Source organism: Acomys russatus, chromosome 23, assembly GCF_903995435.1.
Source record: "Acomys russatus chromosome 23, mAcoRus1.1, whole genome shotgun sequence".
Classification (NCBI taxonomy): Eukaryota; Metazoa; Chordata; class Mammalia; order Rodentia; family Muridae; genus Acomys; species Acomys russatus.
Genome location: NC_067159.1, coordinates 17,059,047 through 17,075,057, shown reverse-complemented (window position 1 = coordinate 17,075,057; position 16,011 = coordinate 17,059,047). Strand labels below are relative to the sequence as shown.

General features: G+C 37.4%; 1 protein-coding gene across 2 annotated transcripts in view; it reads right to left on the bottom strand.

Annotated features, from left to right (window-relative positions):
* The window catches only part of Olfm3 (olfactomedin 3), a 215,308-nt gene that overhangs the window by 15,567 nt on the left and 183,730 nt on the right, over positions 1-16,011 (bottom strand). For both annotated transcript variants that reach the window (XM_051165541.1, XM_051165540.1), the window contains exons 3-4: positions 12,199-12,354; positions 5,373-5,592 (exon numbers count right to left, since the gene is read on the bottom strand). In XM_051165541.1, the coding sequence (XP_051021498.1) occupies positions 5,373-5,592; positions 12,199-12,354 (376 nt within the window). The remainder of the gene's footprint in view (positions 1-5,372; positions 5,593-12,198; positions 12,355-16,011) is intronic.

Here is a 16,011-nt window from a genome sequence, read left to right as displayed (position 1 = left end):
AAAGATGAGAATGGACAAAGCTTGGGCCCGGAGACTGGTATATACTGAGGACTTGAAAGAAGAGGAGAGGGGAACCGTGTAGTGTCCATACCACTAACATCATTTCTAGACTCATTTTAAAGACAACTGTAATTGCCCCAGTGGTTGCTTGGAATTGACTAGAATAAACACTGAGAGGGATGGAGAAGATCTGTGTTCAGTTAAACCAAGTAGGAAGAAGCCTGTTCATTGCAGAGGCCAACTGAAACATGATTGATGATGCTCTGGACTTGCGTGGTGAAAATGAGGATGAAGAAAGGGCCATTTTGGGGGAAATGTTTGAAGGCAAAATAAGAAGAGGTGATTGTGTGGAAGAAGTGGGCTTCAGTAAATAATGAAATGAGTGACTCTCATACTTCCTAATAGACCACAACACTTGCCTAGCTAGCTGCCTGGTGGGATGGATGGATGGTAGTTTAATCATTAAATTACATTTTCTGAGATACCTAAATAATTTCTCTGCTGTTCCAAGTACATCATAAAAGATGTCCTGTGTGGGGTGGGCATGGGAGGGAATCTGAGTTTCACTTAACAGTGACTTGAACTTAAAGTTGTTATAAACCTTAGCATCTACGGATGCTTATTAAATTTGTGTTTTAAATAAGTCACCAATACTAAGGCCTAATGCAGAATTCTTTCAGAGATTAAAACAAATATGCAAAACAGCTGGCATATTGACTGTCAAAGCAGTAGACACTTTGTGTTATGCTTGCTGTTCCTGCTTAAAGACAAGCTTGTTTACTACAGAGGGATGGTCTTTTACAAAGTGCTAGCACATACCATGGAGTAAAAAATGTCTGCTGATTATATAAAAATGACCATTGGCCCATATAAAATTCAGTTTCCGTTATAAGAAACAAATTCTCCATCCATAGCATAGTAAGACAGGTCTCATCACCTTGACCTCAAAAGGCTCATTTAGTAAAAATGTGCATCCCTTCTTTCACTAGAGGGCACCAAATCATTGCCCTAAAATATAAAAGCATCAAGAGGAAATAGGGTTGGGTGGGGAGCTGGCAAGCTGGAAAGCCTGGTCATAATCTCCATTAAATATCTGTTGGTGATCTCAGGGGGTGTGTAAGAATTTTAACCATGCTTTCTCGGGCAAATTTTCACATGCACATAATTATATTCTGCATGTTGAGAAATCTGATATGATTTAATTAAGCACAGGGGACTTTATTCTATTCAATCTCTCAGAGGAGAAAGTGAAATATTTTGGAAAAGGCATCATTGTATTTTACTCAGGCCACCAGGGTGCATTGCCATGGAAGCATTTGGCTGATATCTACTCTCTCCAAACCTCTCATTCTTTAGTGGAAATAAACTGAACCTTGCCTCGGTAGCCTAGAGGACTTGTGATTCCCCTGGGGCCTTGTTTACTGTGTGGAAGGGTCCTCGAAGGCAGGGAAGCTGGTTTAATTTTCAATCTTCAGATTTATGTGATGTGCCTTGTGACATTTTACTTAAAACTAACTCCACTAGGGGAGAAAATTGAGAGAAATGTACCCACAATTGTTGCAATATTTTCTCAATCCTTATTTCATTTCTACCCTCTGCTAATCAAATGAGTATTGAGAGGGTTTTGTGAAGAGTGAAGATGCCCCTGCTGATGAATGAGCTTTCTTGCTCCTTACATTAGACTGTAAATTGCCCCCTTTTTCTTTCTTGTCCCTCCCTCTCTGCCTGAGCATTATAGTAAGGTAATTTTAGATTCCTTGGGATGTTGAACTCATGGTATTTCCCACTCTACCCTTTGTGTTAGTGGTTCTATTGTTAATTAATTACGTTTTCCCCTCCATCCCAAGATCTTATGGCCTTTATAAGATAATAATGGTCATGGAGTTAAAAGAATTTTCAGAGTTGAATTTATCCATCTTGTATCAATGTCTAGCAACATGGATTATAAATCAAATATATTTTAATCAAACACTAGCTTAGTGACATATTGAAATTATATGCTTTATTTTTATTCTATCTCTGTCTACACACATATATCCATTTATCCATCTATTACCTACCACTGTATATGATTCTAACATCTATCTATACCCTTATTTCTTGATGTCCCTACTATCTATCTATCTATCTATCTATCTATCTATCTATCTATCTATCTTCAATCATCTATAACTACCTTACATCTAAAAGTTAGATTTTCTCTTTAAAGCTTCTCTGTTCAGAGATGCTCACTAAGTGATTAATTGACCTACATAGTGGAAAGGAGATAATCACATTGTTTTTTAGAAAATCCCCCAAATTTATTGTTTCCTCCCAATAACACTGGTCTTTATAAGTGACTAGGAGACAATGACTGCTGACAATTAGAGACTGTTCCTGAAGGAGTGTAACTACAGCCTCTTCTTTAATTTCATGAGTTTTACATCTTCAAGTTTAACCAAACAGGAATGAAAAGTATTTGAAAAACAACTTCATCTGTAGAAAGCATGTATAAATTAATTTCCTGTCCTTTTTTCTGAGCCATATTTATATTACGTTTGGACTGTGTTGAGTTTTTTAAAAAATCTAGAAATTACATTAAGCTAATGGGAAGGGATGCATGTATTACAGTTAAGTACCATACTATTTCATACAGGGGGATTTGCAATTGTGAGTTTGGGTATTTGTGAGTGTTCTGGAATCAGTTCCCCACAGATACTAAGGTACTTCTTCATTTTCAATGTTTTATAAGTACTACTCAGCTAAAGCAAAGTACAAACACCTTATTAAATAATAGACATGAATATTGATGTTATCGTTTGATACATTTAGTCTATTGACAGCTGGAGTACATGCATCAGTGCAGCTAAATTCTACATACACAATGATCTGAGATTGATTTGCAGGTGTGCAAACTAAATAGGTGAACATAAATAAAGAAAAGAAAAAGAATGTTAATGAAACTTACTTGTTACATTTGTTTCAGACCTTGTGGACTATGAGAGACATGAACAAAATGATCTATGACAGTAAATAGCATACATATGATATATGTAATACATGATTATATGAGATCATATGATATACCACCATTATATGATCATATATCCAGTGCATATATCTATATGGATACATTATATATATATATGTATATATATAAAATATTAGATCAAGACCATATGTCTCAGGATAGCATGGAAAATTTCAAGAATAATAAAGAAAAGAAGCCTGACACAGTGCCACATGCCTATAATTCTAGAACTTGGGGAGGGAGAGGCAGGTGGAACTCTGTTAGAGGCCAACCTGGTCAACAAAGGGAGAGTAGGACAGCCAAGGTAACATAATAAACAAACAAACAGCAAAAACAACAACTCCCAAAAACCCAACAACAACAAAGAAAGAAAGAAAAAATAGAGAGAAGAACTTTTATTCACTTAGATTAACATTTTTTCATTCAAACATAATTGTCAATATTGGAAGACTGTAAGTATAAGGAGTTATATATGAATTGTTTGGGTTTTTTTTTTTAGCTGGATATTTTGAAAGTGCTGAGGGATATGTAGGATATTTAAACTGAAGTAGGCTTTTTTATTTTTAAAAATCAGTAACACCAGAGAGTAGCTGAAGAACTGATTCCTAAAATTGAGTGAATCATGATTTATCTGTGAATTTCTGAAAAACACAACTGACATACTTTAAGATGCAAATCATTATGAGCTCCAAGTGTCCCCCATTCTGTGCTTGCTTGGGCAGGGACGATATGGTGGAATTGTAGAGACGTACAGAGACCTGTGCTGGAAGGATCTCATGAGCTGTTAATTAAATGCTAAGATTCAAGGACGTCCAAGAAATTTTAGCAAAGCAAAGTAATTCAGATGTAACCAGAAAACTCCTTTGTCAATAATGTGGACAAGATGGAGAGGGACAAGGATTTAGTCAAGAAATTTACATAGTTGATTGTTGATTGGTTATAGATAGCAAAGAGTGGGAGTTAGTTACTGAGGAATTAAATGCTAAAGGAATGTAGCAATTAAATAAATGGCTCCTAGTGGCATTCTGAGCTACTCTGCTCAGACATCATCAGATAAGCTTCTTCTTGTATTAGATGGGAACTAACACAGAGATCGAAAACTGAAAATATGCAAGGAGTAAGACATATTGGATTACCCAGTCGAAAAGAGGGAGTGTTCATCAAAACTCTCCTCCAAGGGCTCAAGGAGCTGGGTGGAAGCAGAAGCTGGGATAATGGATGACTCCAAATAAACAGTGTCCTCAAGGTGCAACAGGACTGATAAACATACATGAAACAGCAACTCTGAAAGCGTGCAAGGAATATACGTGGGCCCAAGCCAGATGGGTCCCAGTACTGGCAGGGGAATGTGGACATGGGCTTTCATCACCGAACAAGAAGGTACCTAAAACTCATATACACTTGCAAAAGAAAAATTAGTCTTCTCCAATGGAGCCTTACTGCACATATTAATCACACTTCAGGATGGGCCCCAATCCCAGGAGTAGATAACTAAGACAAAACGGACTCAATAATTTATTCATAGACTTTTTATAACATATAGTTTTATTTGGTATTTTTATTATGTTTCACTGTTTTTTTTTCTTATATAGTTTGGTTTCCAATTGTGTGTATGTATGTGTGTGTGTGTTTCGAGTCTGTGTTTTGTCTTTTTTTTTTTTTATTTTATTTTTTTGAGACAGGGTTTCTCTGTGTAGCCTTGGCTATTCTGAACTCACTTTGTAGACCAAGCTGGCCTCGAACTCACAGTGATCTACCTGCCTCTGCCTCCCTAGTGCTGGGATTAAAGGCATGCACCACCACGTCCAACAAAGAGCAGAGTCCAGTAAGCAAGAAGGTGTAGAGGATCTGGGAGAAGTTTGGAGAGGAGAAAAGTGTGACAAGAATAGAAACCTCCAAGAAGACCATCAAGGCTGGAGGATCTGGACCCAGGGGGTCTGCTGAAAATACTGTACCAATCAAAGTCAGTGCATGCAGTAAACCTAGAACCCCTATTCAGATCTAGCCAATGGATAGCATATTCTCCACAGCTGTGTGGAGAGCAGGAACTGACTCTGACACGAACTCTAGTGTCTCTTATTTGACCACTTCCCCTTGGTGGGAAGGCCTGGTGGCACTCAGAGGAAGGGGGACCAGGCCGCCAGGATGAGACCTGATAGGCTGTGACCATATGGTGGGGAGGAGGTTCGCTTCTGTCACAGACCTAGGGGACAGGAATAGAGTGAAAGAAGGAGGGATGGGGAGCGGGAAGATACAAATGAGGGGACAACAATTGAGATGTAATCTGAATAAATTATTTAAGCACATAGTCTTCATGGAAACTGAACCTCATGGCTTAAGCAAACGAAAGAACTCTACTCACTTAGCTTTTTCATGCAGTCACGAAGCCGGGTTTCCAAGCTGAGGACCCGCTGGTGCAGCTCTTCATAATCATAGGCACCTATTTCTTCCTGAATCCCAGTGAGGACTGAAGACAGGTTACGAATTTCTTCCTTGAACTGTGTGATGAGTTTCGCATCTGTTTTATACTGCTCCAACACTGGAATCAGGGGCAGTAGCTCGTCCATTTTCTCTTTCAACTCCTGTGGAAAGAAGCAGAATGTTTCCAAGAGTAATTTAAAACAGAAAAAAAAAAAATCAGATACGTCCTTTGCCATGAAATGTAACTTATTGAAACAGCTTTAACGTTCCTCATTGATTTTTTTTTCTGGTTGACACCAGGTAGGCTTTGATAGTGTAAGTGGCTATGAGATCCTTGCTAATAAATTTTACTATTGCAGCTTGTCAACACAGTAACTTCTCTTTAAGAGGGTACATGCATTGCTATAAAATAAATTGATCTTCATCATAAATAGAAAAAAACTTCCTATTGTAGCAATTACAGTGTTTTGTATTAACCTACTTTCTGTTCATGCTCTATAAAGTGAATAATACATCATCCAGTTAAGGAACAGAGAGATAATCCCATTCTTCAGTAATGAATTGAATAGCAATACTGGAAAGAAATCAATGTCTTATGAGACACTGGTGAAAATGAATTATTCCACTACTGAATATCTATGCCATAGAAGTACATAAAAGAAATTTTTGGAATCACCTTTTCCCTTGAATTTAAGCCCATCTCTAGTCATGGCCTTGTACTCTTTTTTCTTTTACTTCTGCTTATATGTTTCTTGTCCTAGATAGATACTAATCTATCTTGGAACAAGTTCATTAGGAAGGTAAGTTCAAGTACATGATGCATACTACATACCAAGCTTCCCTAAAGTTGAGGAGATATATGCTGCTGTTTCCATATTGAATCATTAGCTACACTATGTCTCCATTTGTCTTGTAATATAATTTAGATGTCATTACAGAAGGCAGAATTGCTTACCCACCCATGTAGTGAATTAACTCCTTAGCTAAACAAAGTGCATAGCAACACTTAAACACTGATTTTTGTCAAAGAACTAAGCAATGTATGTTGCCAATCAATGTCCCCTATTCCTAATCACCACAGGACTGGGTCATAACCTGCACTTTTATTTGCAACTTTTGCACTTATCACCCACGTTTCTTTGCCTTTAATTTGGTAGATATTAACAACAAAATAGTACAGGAGTTTGATTTAGCTGTGAATTTATTGAAGATGATATAATCTGTTGAAGGAGTTCCAAACTTATGATCATTTCAGAATAACCCATAGGTACTGTCAGAAGTCATACAGTATAATTATTTAAGGAGTTGAAATTGCATTTTAAAAGTACACTTAGGAAATGTTATTAATATAAATACATCCAAGTAGCAGAATATCTCATTGCTGTCCTGATTAATGAGCTTGCGTTTCTGGTGGGGGGATTTCTATGTGCTCCACAAACCTTGGGATTTGAATTTTTCTGCATGTATACATTAAATGGCAGAATAAAATATATTAGGAATTAGAACGATTCCTAACTATTGCAGTGAAAAAGCAGAACTGCAGAGCCTTGTTTATATTAAGACTCATCTTGAAACAAACTTATAAGTTTAAGCATATTGCAGTACCCCTAAAGGGAGACACGATTGTTTCACTAGAATTTTAACGATAAGAGTTCTGCTCATACCATTTGCTGCAAATTATAAGAGTAGCCACAATGAAACCCTTTCCATTTTACTGTGTGTATATTCAAAGGAACAATCTAATGTCAAAGCATTGGAAGTGCCTTGTTTTTGATGAATTGAAAGTATTTTTACTCTTTCAAAAATTACTAGGCTTTTTTTTTTTATTAATTTATTCTTGTTACATCTCAATGTTTATCCCATCCCTTGTATCCTCCCATTCCTCCCCCCCTCCCATTTTCCCATTATTCCCCTCCCCTATGACTGTTCCTGAGGGGGATTACGTCCCCCTATATATTCTCATAGGGTATCAAGTCTCTTCCTGGCTACTTGCTGTCCTTCCTCTGAGTGCTACCAGGTCTCCCCCTCCAGGGGACATGGTCAAATGTGAGGCACCAGAACACGTGAGAAAGTCGTATCACACTCTCCACTCAACTGTGGAGAATATTCTGACCATTGGCTAGATCTGGGAAGGGGTTTAAAGTTTACCTCCTGTATTGTCCTTGGCTGGTGCCTTAGTTTGAGCGGGACCCCTGGGCCCAAATCTGCCTATCATATTGTTCTACTTGTAGATTTCTAGGACCCTCTGGATCCTTTTATTTTGCTGTTCTCTCATGCGTCTCTCATTTAGTAGCCTTATTCATAATAGCCAGAACATGGAAACAGCCTAAGTGTCCCTCAGTAGAAGAGTGGATAAAGAAACTGTGGTACATATACACTATGGAATACTACTCAGCTATTAAAAACAAGGAATTCCCTAAATTTGTGGATAAATGGATTGAGCTAGAAACGATCATAATGAGTGAGGTAACCCAGAAGCAGAAAGAATCAAATGGTATATACTCACTTATATCTGCATACTAGCCCAAGGGGCATGTCCCACAAAAGCCTTCACTTACCAGGAAACTGGGACAGAGGGGAAGGCATCCTATTGGGACTCTAAATTACTAGGCTTTTGACAATCAATTTTGAAACTAGGACACTTATCAGAGGGCCTTGGTAAATATTATATATATTACCTTAGATCTGACTTTGCTATTGCCTTCTGGAATTTTATTTTCTACTACATAGCTCTGGCAAAAACCAGAGTATCTTGCTAACAACAGTTCATTTCACTACAGTGGTTAGCTTGGCTTTCAACCTGAAAGATCATCGAAAGGAAAGTTGGCAGTGTTGTTATGAGGGGAAAGTTTTTCACTAGCAGAAAGGTTGTTATAAAGCAATTTTCCACTTAAGTTTAGTTTTAAAATGTTCTTCTTCTAGCTTATGTTGTCTTGGCACCTAGAGGGAAATGTGATTCATGATGTAACTCTGGGATGAGTTTCACAATCATGTATTGGACATCATACTGTGATTTGGGTATAGAGAAGGGAGTGATGAATGTGGGGATTTTGGAATTTGCGTTGCTGTATATATGTATGTGTGTATGTCTGCATATGTATGTGTGTGCGGATGTGTGTGGCATATGTATGGAATGCATGTGTGTGACTATGCATGTGTCTATGTGACCATGTGTCTGTGTGTGTCCATGTGTGTGTGTGTGTGTGTGTGTAGAGAGAGCGTTATGGAGGCCAAAGGTTGATGTATGACTTCCTTAATCTTCCTCTGCATGTGTGTGTGTGTGTGTGTGTGTGTGTGTGTGTGTGTGTGTGTGTGTATATATTAGGCTATTAGGCTAAATTATCTAGCTAACAAGCTTCAGGGATGTGTCTGTTTTTACTTCCTTAATGCTGAGGATAGGAGTGTACATCCCCTCAAACTATGCCGCCATTTCACGTATGACGGGGATCTGAAATAAAAATATGTATGTTTGTACTACAAGTAATTTACCAACTGAACTAACTCATCAGTCCCATTATTTAATTTTAATTCAGAGAACTAGCTTATCAGTTCAGACCTACAGATTTTGCCAATTTCAATCTTCAAGCGATACTTGAAAATTTAGTCATAGTTTGTGCTTTAGTTTACCTGGTGAGGACAAAAACAGTGAAACAGTGCTTGCCTTATTGGATAGATATGATGATTGAATTAATTAATAAATAAAAGTGCTCTGAACTCTTCTGTGAGTATGTATGTTCTGAAAAATGGTTATAGTTATGATTATGATATTTAGATTTTGGCATTTTCAGCAATGAAAATCAAAATAATAATCACATGGTTCTTCCTGGAATTTCTATTTTCTTATTGACAAAATCCTATCCACTAGGACTTGGTTCTACCATGTGTTCACTGCTTTGTCTCTTGACATACAATATGAGCTCCTGCCTTCTTTATGCTATCCTTTCTTGGAGTGCTTCTCTCCCCTCACTTAGTATTTACAACTTTCTACTTTGATAATGACACAGCTTCGGCTTCGCATCATTGCTTGACCACATATACCTTAATTCTGAGAATTGAAAGTTGATACTGGAACCCTTTTGAATTTCTAGATCCTCTCTGGAAATTAGTATTTGAGGAGAGGGAGCCACACCCAACATGGTTTCCTGAAGACTATCAAATTGCCTAATTCCTCAGGAGATCTTTAAAGAAGAAAGGAATAGCTTTTCCCTTTGTGCTTTTACATGCTGCTGCTGCATCCTTTGAGGCCAGTGTTTCTCTCTTAATTGCTTTTCATTGGAGGACATAGTGCTTCATTTCTCTAAGAAGGACCCCGCCCTGTCCCACAGAGTGTATGTACTCAGTGAATTCTTGTTGACATGGATATCTACCCAGAACCTTAATATTCTCCCTGTTTGTAATTTTCCCCACATTTTTCTGTTAAGCCAACTCATATATATATATATATATATATATTTTTTTTTTTTGGTTGGGTGTTGCTAGCTTTTATTTCATGTAAGCAGCTAATTTCCATGTCTGATTTTTTTTCTTTTTTCTTTTTTATTAACTTATTCTTGTTACATTTCAATGTTTATCCCATCCCTTGTATCCTCCCATTCCTCCCCCCCCCCATTTTCCCATTATTCCCCTCCCCTATGACTGTGCCTGAGGGGGATTACCTCCCCCTATATATGCTCATAGGGTATCAAGTCTCTTCTTGGCTACCTGCTGTCCTTCCTCTGAGTGCCACCAGGTCTCCACCTCCAGGGGACATGGTCAAATGTGAGGCACCAGAGTACATAAGTATTTTTTTATGAATTTCAAGCATAATGTGTCTTCTGGGAGTTGTTCTAACTCATTCTTTTCCTTTTTGTTTTAAAAACTTCTGGTTTTGTTTAAGCTCCTCTTCAGTTCAAATTTTATGGTTCATCACTTCAACTTTCTCTCTTCTTAGTATCTTCAACTTTTATATCCTTATTTTTTTTTGAAACTCATTATGTATTGATGTCTGTCGTCTATACCTTTGTACTTATGTTCCAGAGGCTACAGAAAAAAAAAAAAAATACAAACCACGATGACTTCTATCTCATTAAAATGTGCCTTGCAAAGATCCTATTTGTCTCAACTATCACAACTAAGTAAAGCTACACATTCCAGTATACTCAAACCCTTGACCACAAGATGGAATTCGTCTCTCTCCTTTCACACTAAGGTTGAACCTCACTGTCCAAATGAAACAGGGAAAAAGATACTACCTATGGACCACATTAAGATTTTTGAAAACTCTGTGCTTTGATTTTTAAGACAGATAAATAATCTTTAATAGAGGCTCAAGTGACATTATCAGACCAAGAAGTTTTTTTTTTAATGAATGACTCTATCACATACCGTTAATAAAGTATGCCCAGCTCAACACAGTTTTCCACTTCTAGTTTCTAGATAATTGGCATTAAACTACATACAATCCTTAGAAAACAACTAATTGGTACAAAGTTAGAAAACCATCCTCTTAAAAATCCTTTTGTTGATGGTATTATTAATAATTTACATCCTCCATAGTTCTTACTTCAGCAGCGCATAAATTCATTAGAAAAAGCGATGATGACTTAATTCTTTACTTTCCTGGGGATTTCCCCTGTCTTAGATAGTAAAGTACTTATAATCCTACCCAGAAAATCCACATGTCTGAGGTAGGTAGCACCACCTCTTTATCTTTTTTTTTTTTTATTAATTTATTCTTGTTACATCTCAATGGTTATCCCATCCCTTGTATCCTCCCATTCCTCCCCCCCCCCCATTTTCCCATTATTCCCCTCCCCTATGACTGTTCCTGAGGGGGATTACCTCCCCCTATATATTCTCATAGGGTATCAAGTCTCTTCTTGGCTACCTGCTGTCCTTCCTCTGAGTGCCACCAGGTCTCCCCCTCCAGGGGACATGGTCAAATGTGAGGCACCATAGTATGTGAGAAAGTCATATCACACTCTCCACTCAACTGTGGAGAATATTCTGACCATTGGCTAGATCTGGGAAGGGGTTTAAAGTTTACCTCCTGTATTGTGCTTGGCTGGTGCCTTAGTTTGAGCGGGACCCCTGGGCCCAAATCTGCCTATCATATTGTTCTACTTGTAGAGTTCTAGGACCCTCTGTACCCAGCTATTCCACTCCTTGGAATATACCCAGAAGATGCTCCAGCACACAACAAGAAAATTTGCTCAACCATGTTCATAGCAGCCTTATTCATAATAGCCAGAACATGGAAACAGCCTAAGTGTCCCTCAGTGGAAGAGTGGATAAAGAAACTGTGGTACATATACACTATGGAATACTACTCAGCTATTAAAAACAAGGAATTCCCGAAATTTGTGGATAAATGGATTGAGCTAGAAATGATCATAATGAGTGAGTTAACCCAGAAGCAGAAAGAATCAAATGGTATATACTCACTTATATCTGCATACTAGCCCAAGGGGGCATGTCCCACGAAAGCCTTCACTTACCAGGAAACTGGGACAGAGGGGAAGGCATCCTATTGGGACTCTAAATGAAAGACGCATGGGAGAATAGCAAAATAAAAGGATACAGAGGGTCCTAGAAATCTCTTTATCTTTTTAATCACCATCTTCAATATGTTCCTGGCTGCTAATAAGCACTTTTTAGTGATGAGACAGTTGTGCCCCCAGTGAGTCTTTAGTGTTGTATACATGGACCAAGGCATGGTTATTTCTAGCTGAGTGACATGCTAGCTGCACACTGCACTGGACTGACAAGATTGCAAGTTTCACACCTACTTGAAAATGCTTGGTCATTAACGTCTTCCGATCATCTTCAATCTGCCGAAACTTGGCCTTCAGCCCTTTCATTTGGGTTTCCATTTTTAATACATACTGGAAGTCTCTTTGAGTTCTCAAGTTTAAGACTTCTATAGACTGGGACATATTCTGCACCTGTCAAAAAAGGTCATTGGTTGTGAATTATTTTCAGTTTATAGATACTTGCAATCTCCACTAAAGTTCCAAAATGTCATTGGCACAAAAAACAGAAGCACCAAATCTATAACTTTATGTCTACCTGTCACATTTTCAACAAGATTCCTTACAATAAACATTCAAAGAATCCAGCCAAAGATAATTATGCGTATGTATGTTATAACAACTGGTCATGTATCATTAGAAATGGCCAGATAAGCAAGAAGATAGTAGATTAGAAAATAAATTAGTTTAATTCCAAGGCTTCATAGGTTATAATGCCCCGTAAACACTGTTTCTTATCTCTGAAATGTCAGAGGTACTAAGTAACAGTGTATGTACTAACAGGTTCAACAGAGGTAGAATTCACACATTTTGAAGCAACAGAAGAAGGAGGAGAGTGAGGTGGAGCCTTTATGAAGGATGAACAAAATTATCTGGGGGGGGAAAAAAGCACTTGGCCAAGAGAAAGGCTGTTCACCCTCCTTCTCCACCACTTATTTCCACCCTCCCAGCAGGTGCAGAACACCCTCAGATTGCCTGAAGCTGCTCTATTGTTTGTAATAATACTAATGTACACCCAAGAGGGGAGATTTAAAATGCTAAGGAGATGTACATGTATGAACTATTTTGAAGAGACATGTGTCACAGAACATGTGTAAGAAATCTTATATAGGTACAAATGAGTGCAAAGTGCAAATGACTCCAAAAAGCCCAGGGTATGCAGTGTAAAAGCCTGCATCCTTTGCTCAGTGGAACACAGAGCTACTGAATTGCCCCCTTTTTGGTCCAACCTTCTTTCTCCTTGGACACCTATTGTTTTCTAACAAACTATATTTTGCCTCTGCTGTGTCTCTGCTCAATACTTTGTTCTAGAACAAAGGACCCTGGACTCCTGCCAGATGAGCTCACTGAACCCTGATATCAATGAGTGTTGATTTTGATTCAGTTACATCAAGATGGTTCTAAAATACTCAGTGGGGTGACACGAGTTGACCAGGACTAGTGCCAGATACTTATGTTTTAGGGGCTTAGGACATGTCAACCACTTAAAACACCTTATAGACAGATGGAGACACATGTTAAGCTGATGGTACCAGGCCAGGCTCATTGAGCCCCAGGCTACTTAGAAGTAGGAAATAGGTGACCTAGAAAGAGTATGGAGATGAAAGAAAGCTGCTCTAATATTTGTGTTAGCAAAACCCTGAAAACAAAGGCAAATACTCTAATAGAAGGAAGCACACGAATGAAGAATAATATAGCTACAAATTATTCTAAAGACTAAGATGGATCTCTACATGTCTGGTACTTCAGAGCAACAACTTCGTCTTCACCTGGAGGCTTGTCAAAACGCAGCATCCCAGGACCACCCCAAGACATCATTAGTTTGCATATTTATCAAGATTTCCAAGTGATTGTTACAACTGACTTTTAAAGCTTGAGAAGCACCATTCATCAGGTTTTTTATAAGAGAAAAACATAATATGGGTACAAAATTCAATCCTTTGTCATAAATCAAATACAGTCACATATGCAAAAGATGATATAAACTATTAAGAAAAACTCATGAAGAAATGCACATGGAATAATTAGAAATACATATATTAGGCTGTTAAAAATAGATTTCTACAAGAGGAAAGATCTGTGTATATTTAAATAACATTTTTTGCATTAGTGAATTCACCAAAAATGAGCACAAAAGGTGGTAGGATTGCGAGTATTTCTATGTTTTAGATATGTGAATGTGCACTTTCATTTATTTTTAAATAAATATGTATTATTTAGTAATTAATAAAAAATAGCTACTTTCATTGGAAAAAAATAAGTGAACTAGAAATGGATAATTTGTTTAGATATGTAACTTTCTAACAGGAAAAATTACAATGATTAATATACACATCAATTTGCAAAAAAGAGACCATGGTTGATACATTGCTCAGAACTGTCATTTTTAGAAATGCCAGTGAATTTTGCTTCAGGGGCTTGCCTCAGTTCTTTACCTCCTGTCAGATAAGTCAATTTTCATTTATTCTTTTCCTTTGTTGTGTTTATCCTTACTCTTCCCCTATGCCCTTTCTGTCTGTTTCAAGCATGTCACTATCCGGGTTACATTAAAATAATTTTGGAATGTGTGCTTGGACAATGTCAGCAAAATGCCTTTGGTCTATGATCCTCATCACAAGCTGTGTTTTTTTTTTTTTTTTTTAAGTTCTAGAACAAAAAGAAGTAGACACACCCAAGAGGAGTACAGGACTGGAAATCATCAAATTCAGGGGTGAAATCAATAATTTAGAAAAAACAAACAAACAAACGAACAAACAAAAAACAATTCAAGGAGTCAACGAAACCAAGAGCTGGTTCTTTGAAAAAATCAACAAGATTGACAAATCTTTAGTCAAACTAATTAAAAGGCCAGGGGAGAGTATTTAAATCAACAAAATCAGAAACAGAAAGGGGCACATAATGATAGACACTGAGGAAATCCAATGAATCATTAGTTCCTACTCCAAAAGTCTAAATGCCACACAATTTGAAAATCTAAATGAAATGGACAATTTTCTTGATAGCTACAAACTACCAAAATTAAATCAAGATCAGTTAAACAAGTTGAATAGCCTTATCACATCTAAGGAAATGGAGCTAGTCATCAAACATCTCCCAACAAAAATAAAAGCCCAAGGCCAGATGGATTCAGTGCAGAATTCTACCAGACCGTCAGAGAATAGTTTTTCAAACTATTCCATAAAATAGAAACAGAAGGAACATTGCCAAACTCATTTTATGAAGCCACAGTTACCTTGATACCAAAACCACAGAAAGACTCAACAAAGAAAGAGAATTTCAGAACAATTTCTCTTCTAACCATTTATGCAAAAGTACTCAATAAGATACTTGCAAACCAAATTCAAGAACACATCAAAACTATCACTCACCATGACCAAGTAGGCTTTATCCCTGTCACACAGTGGTGATTCAATATATAGAACTCCAACAATGTAATTCATCATATAAACAAACAAACAAACAAAAAAACCCCCACATGATCATCTCCTTACACACTGAAAAAACATTCAACAAATCCAACATCCATTCATGTTAAAAGTCCTGAAGAGAACAGGGATACAGGGCACATACCTAAATATAATAAAGGCAATATACAGCAGGCATATAGCCAAAATCAAACTGAGTGGAGAGAAATTTAAATCAATTCCACTGAAATCAGAGACAAGACAAGGCTGTCCACTCTCTGTATCTCTTCGCTATAGTATTTGAAGTCTTAGATAGACCAGTAAGACAACTGAAGGAGATCAAGAGGATACAAATTGGAAAAGAAGAAGTCAAACTATCACTATTGGCAGCCCTCCTGTGGCAAACAGGTTGAGATAAAGTATCTTGATGTAACTATGACCAAGAAAGTGGAAGAACTGTATGAAAAAAAAAAAACCTTCAAATCTCTGAAGAAAGAATTTGAAGAAGATTTCAGAAGATGCAAAGAACTCCCATGCTCATGGATCTGGAGAATCAACAGAGTAAAAATTGTCATCTTACCAAAAGCAATCTACAGATTCAATGCAATTCCCATCAAAATACCCACAAAATTCTTTGCCAACCTTGAAAGATCAATTCTCAATTTCA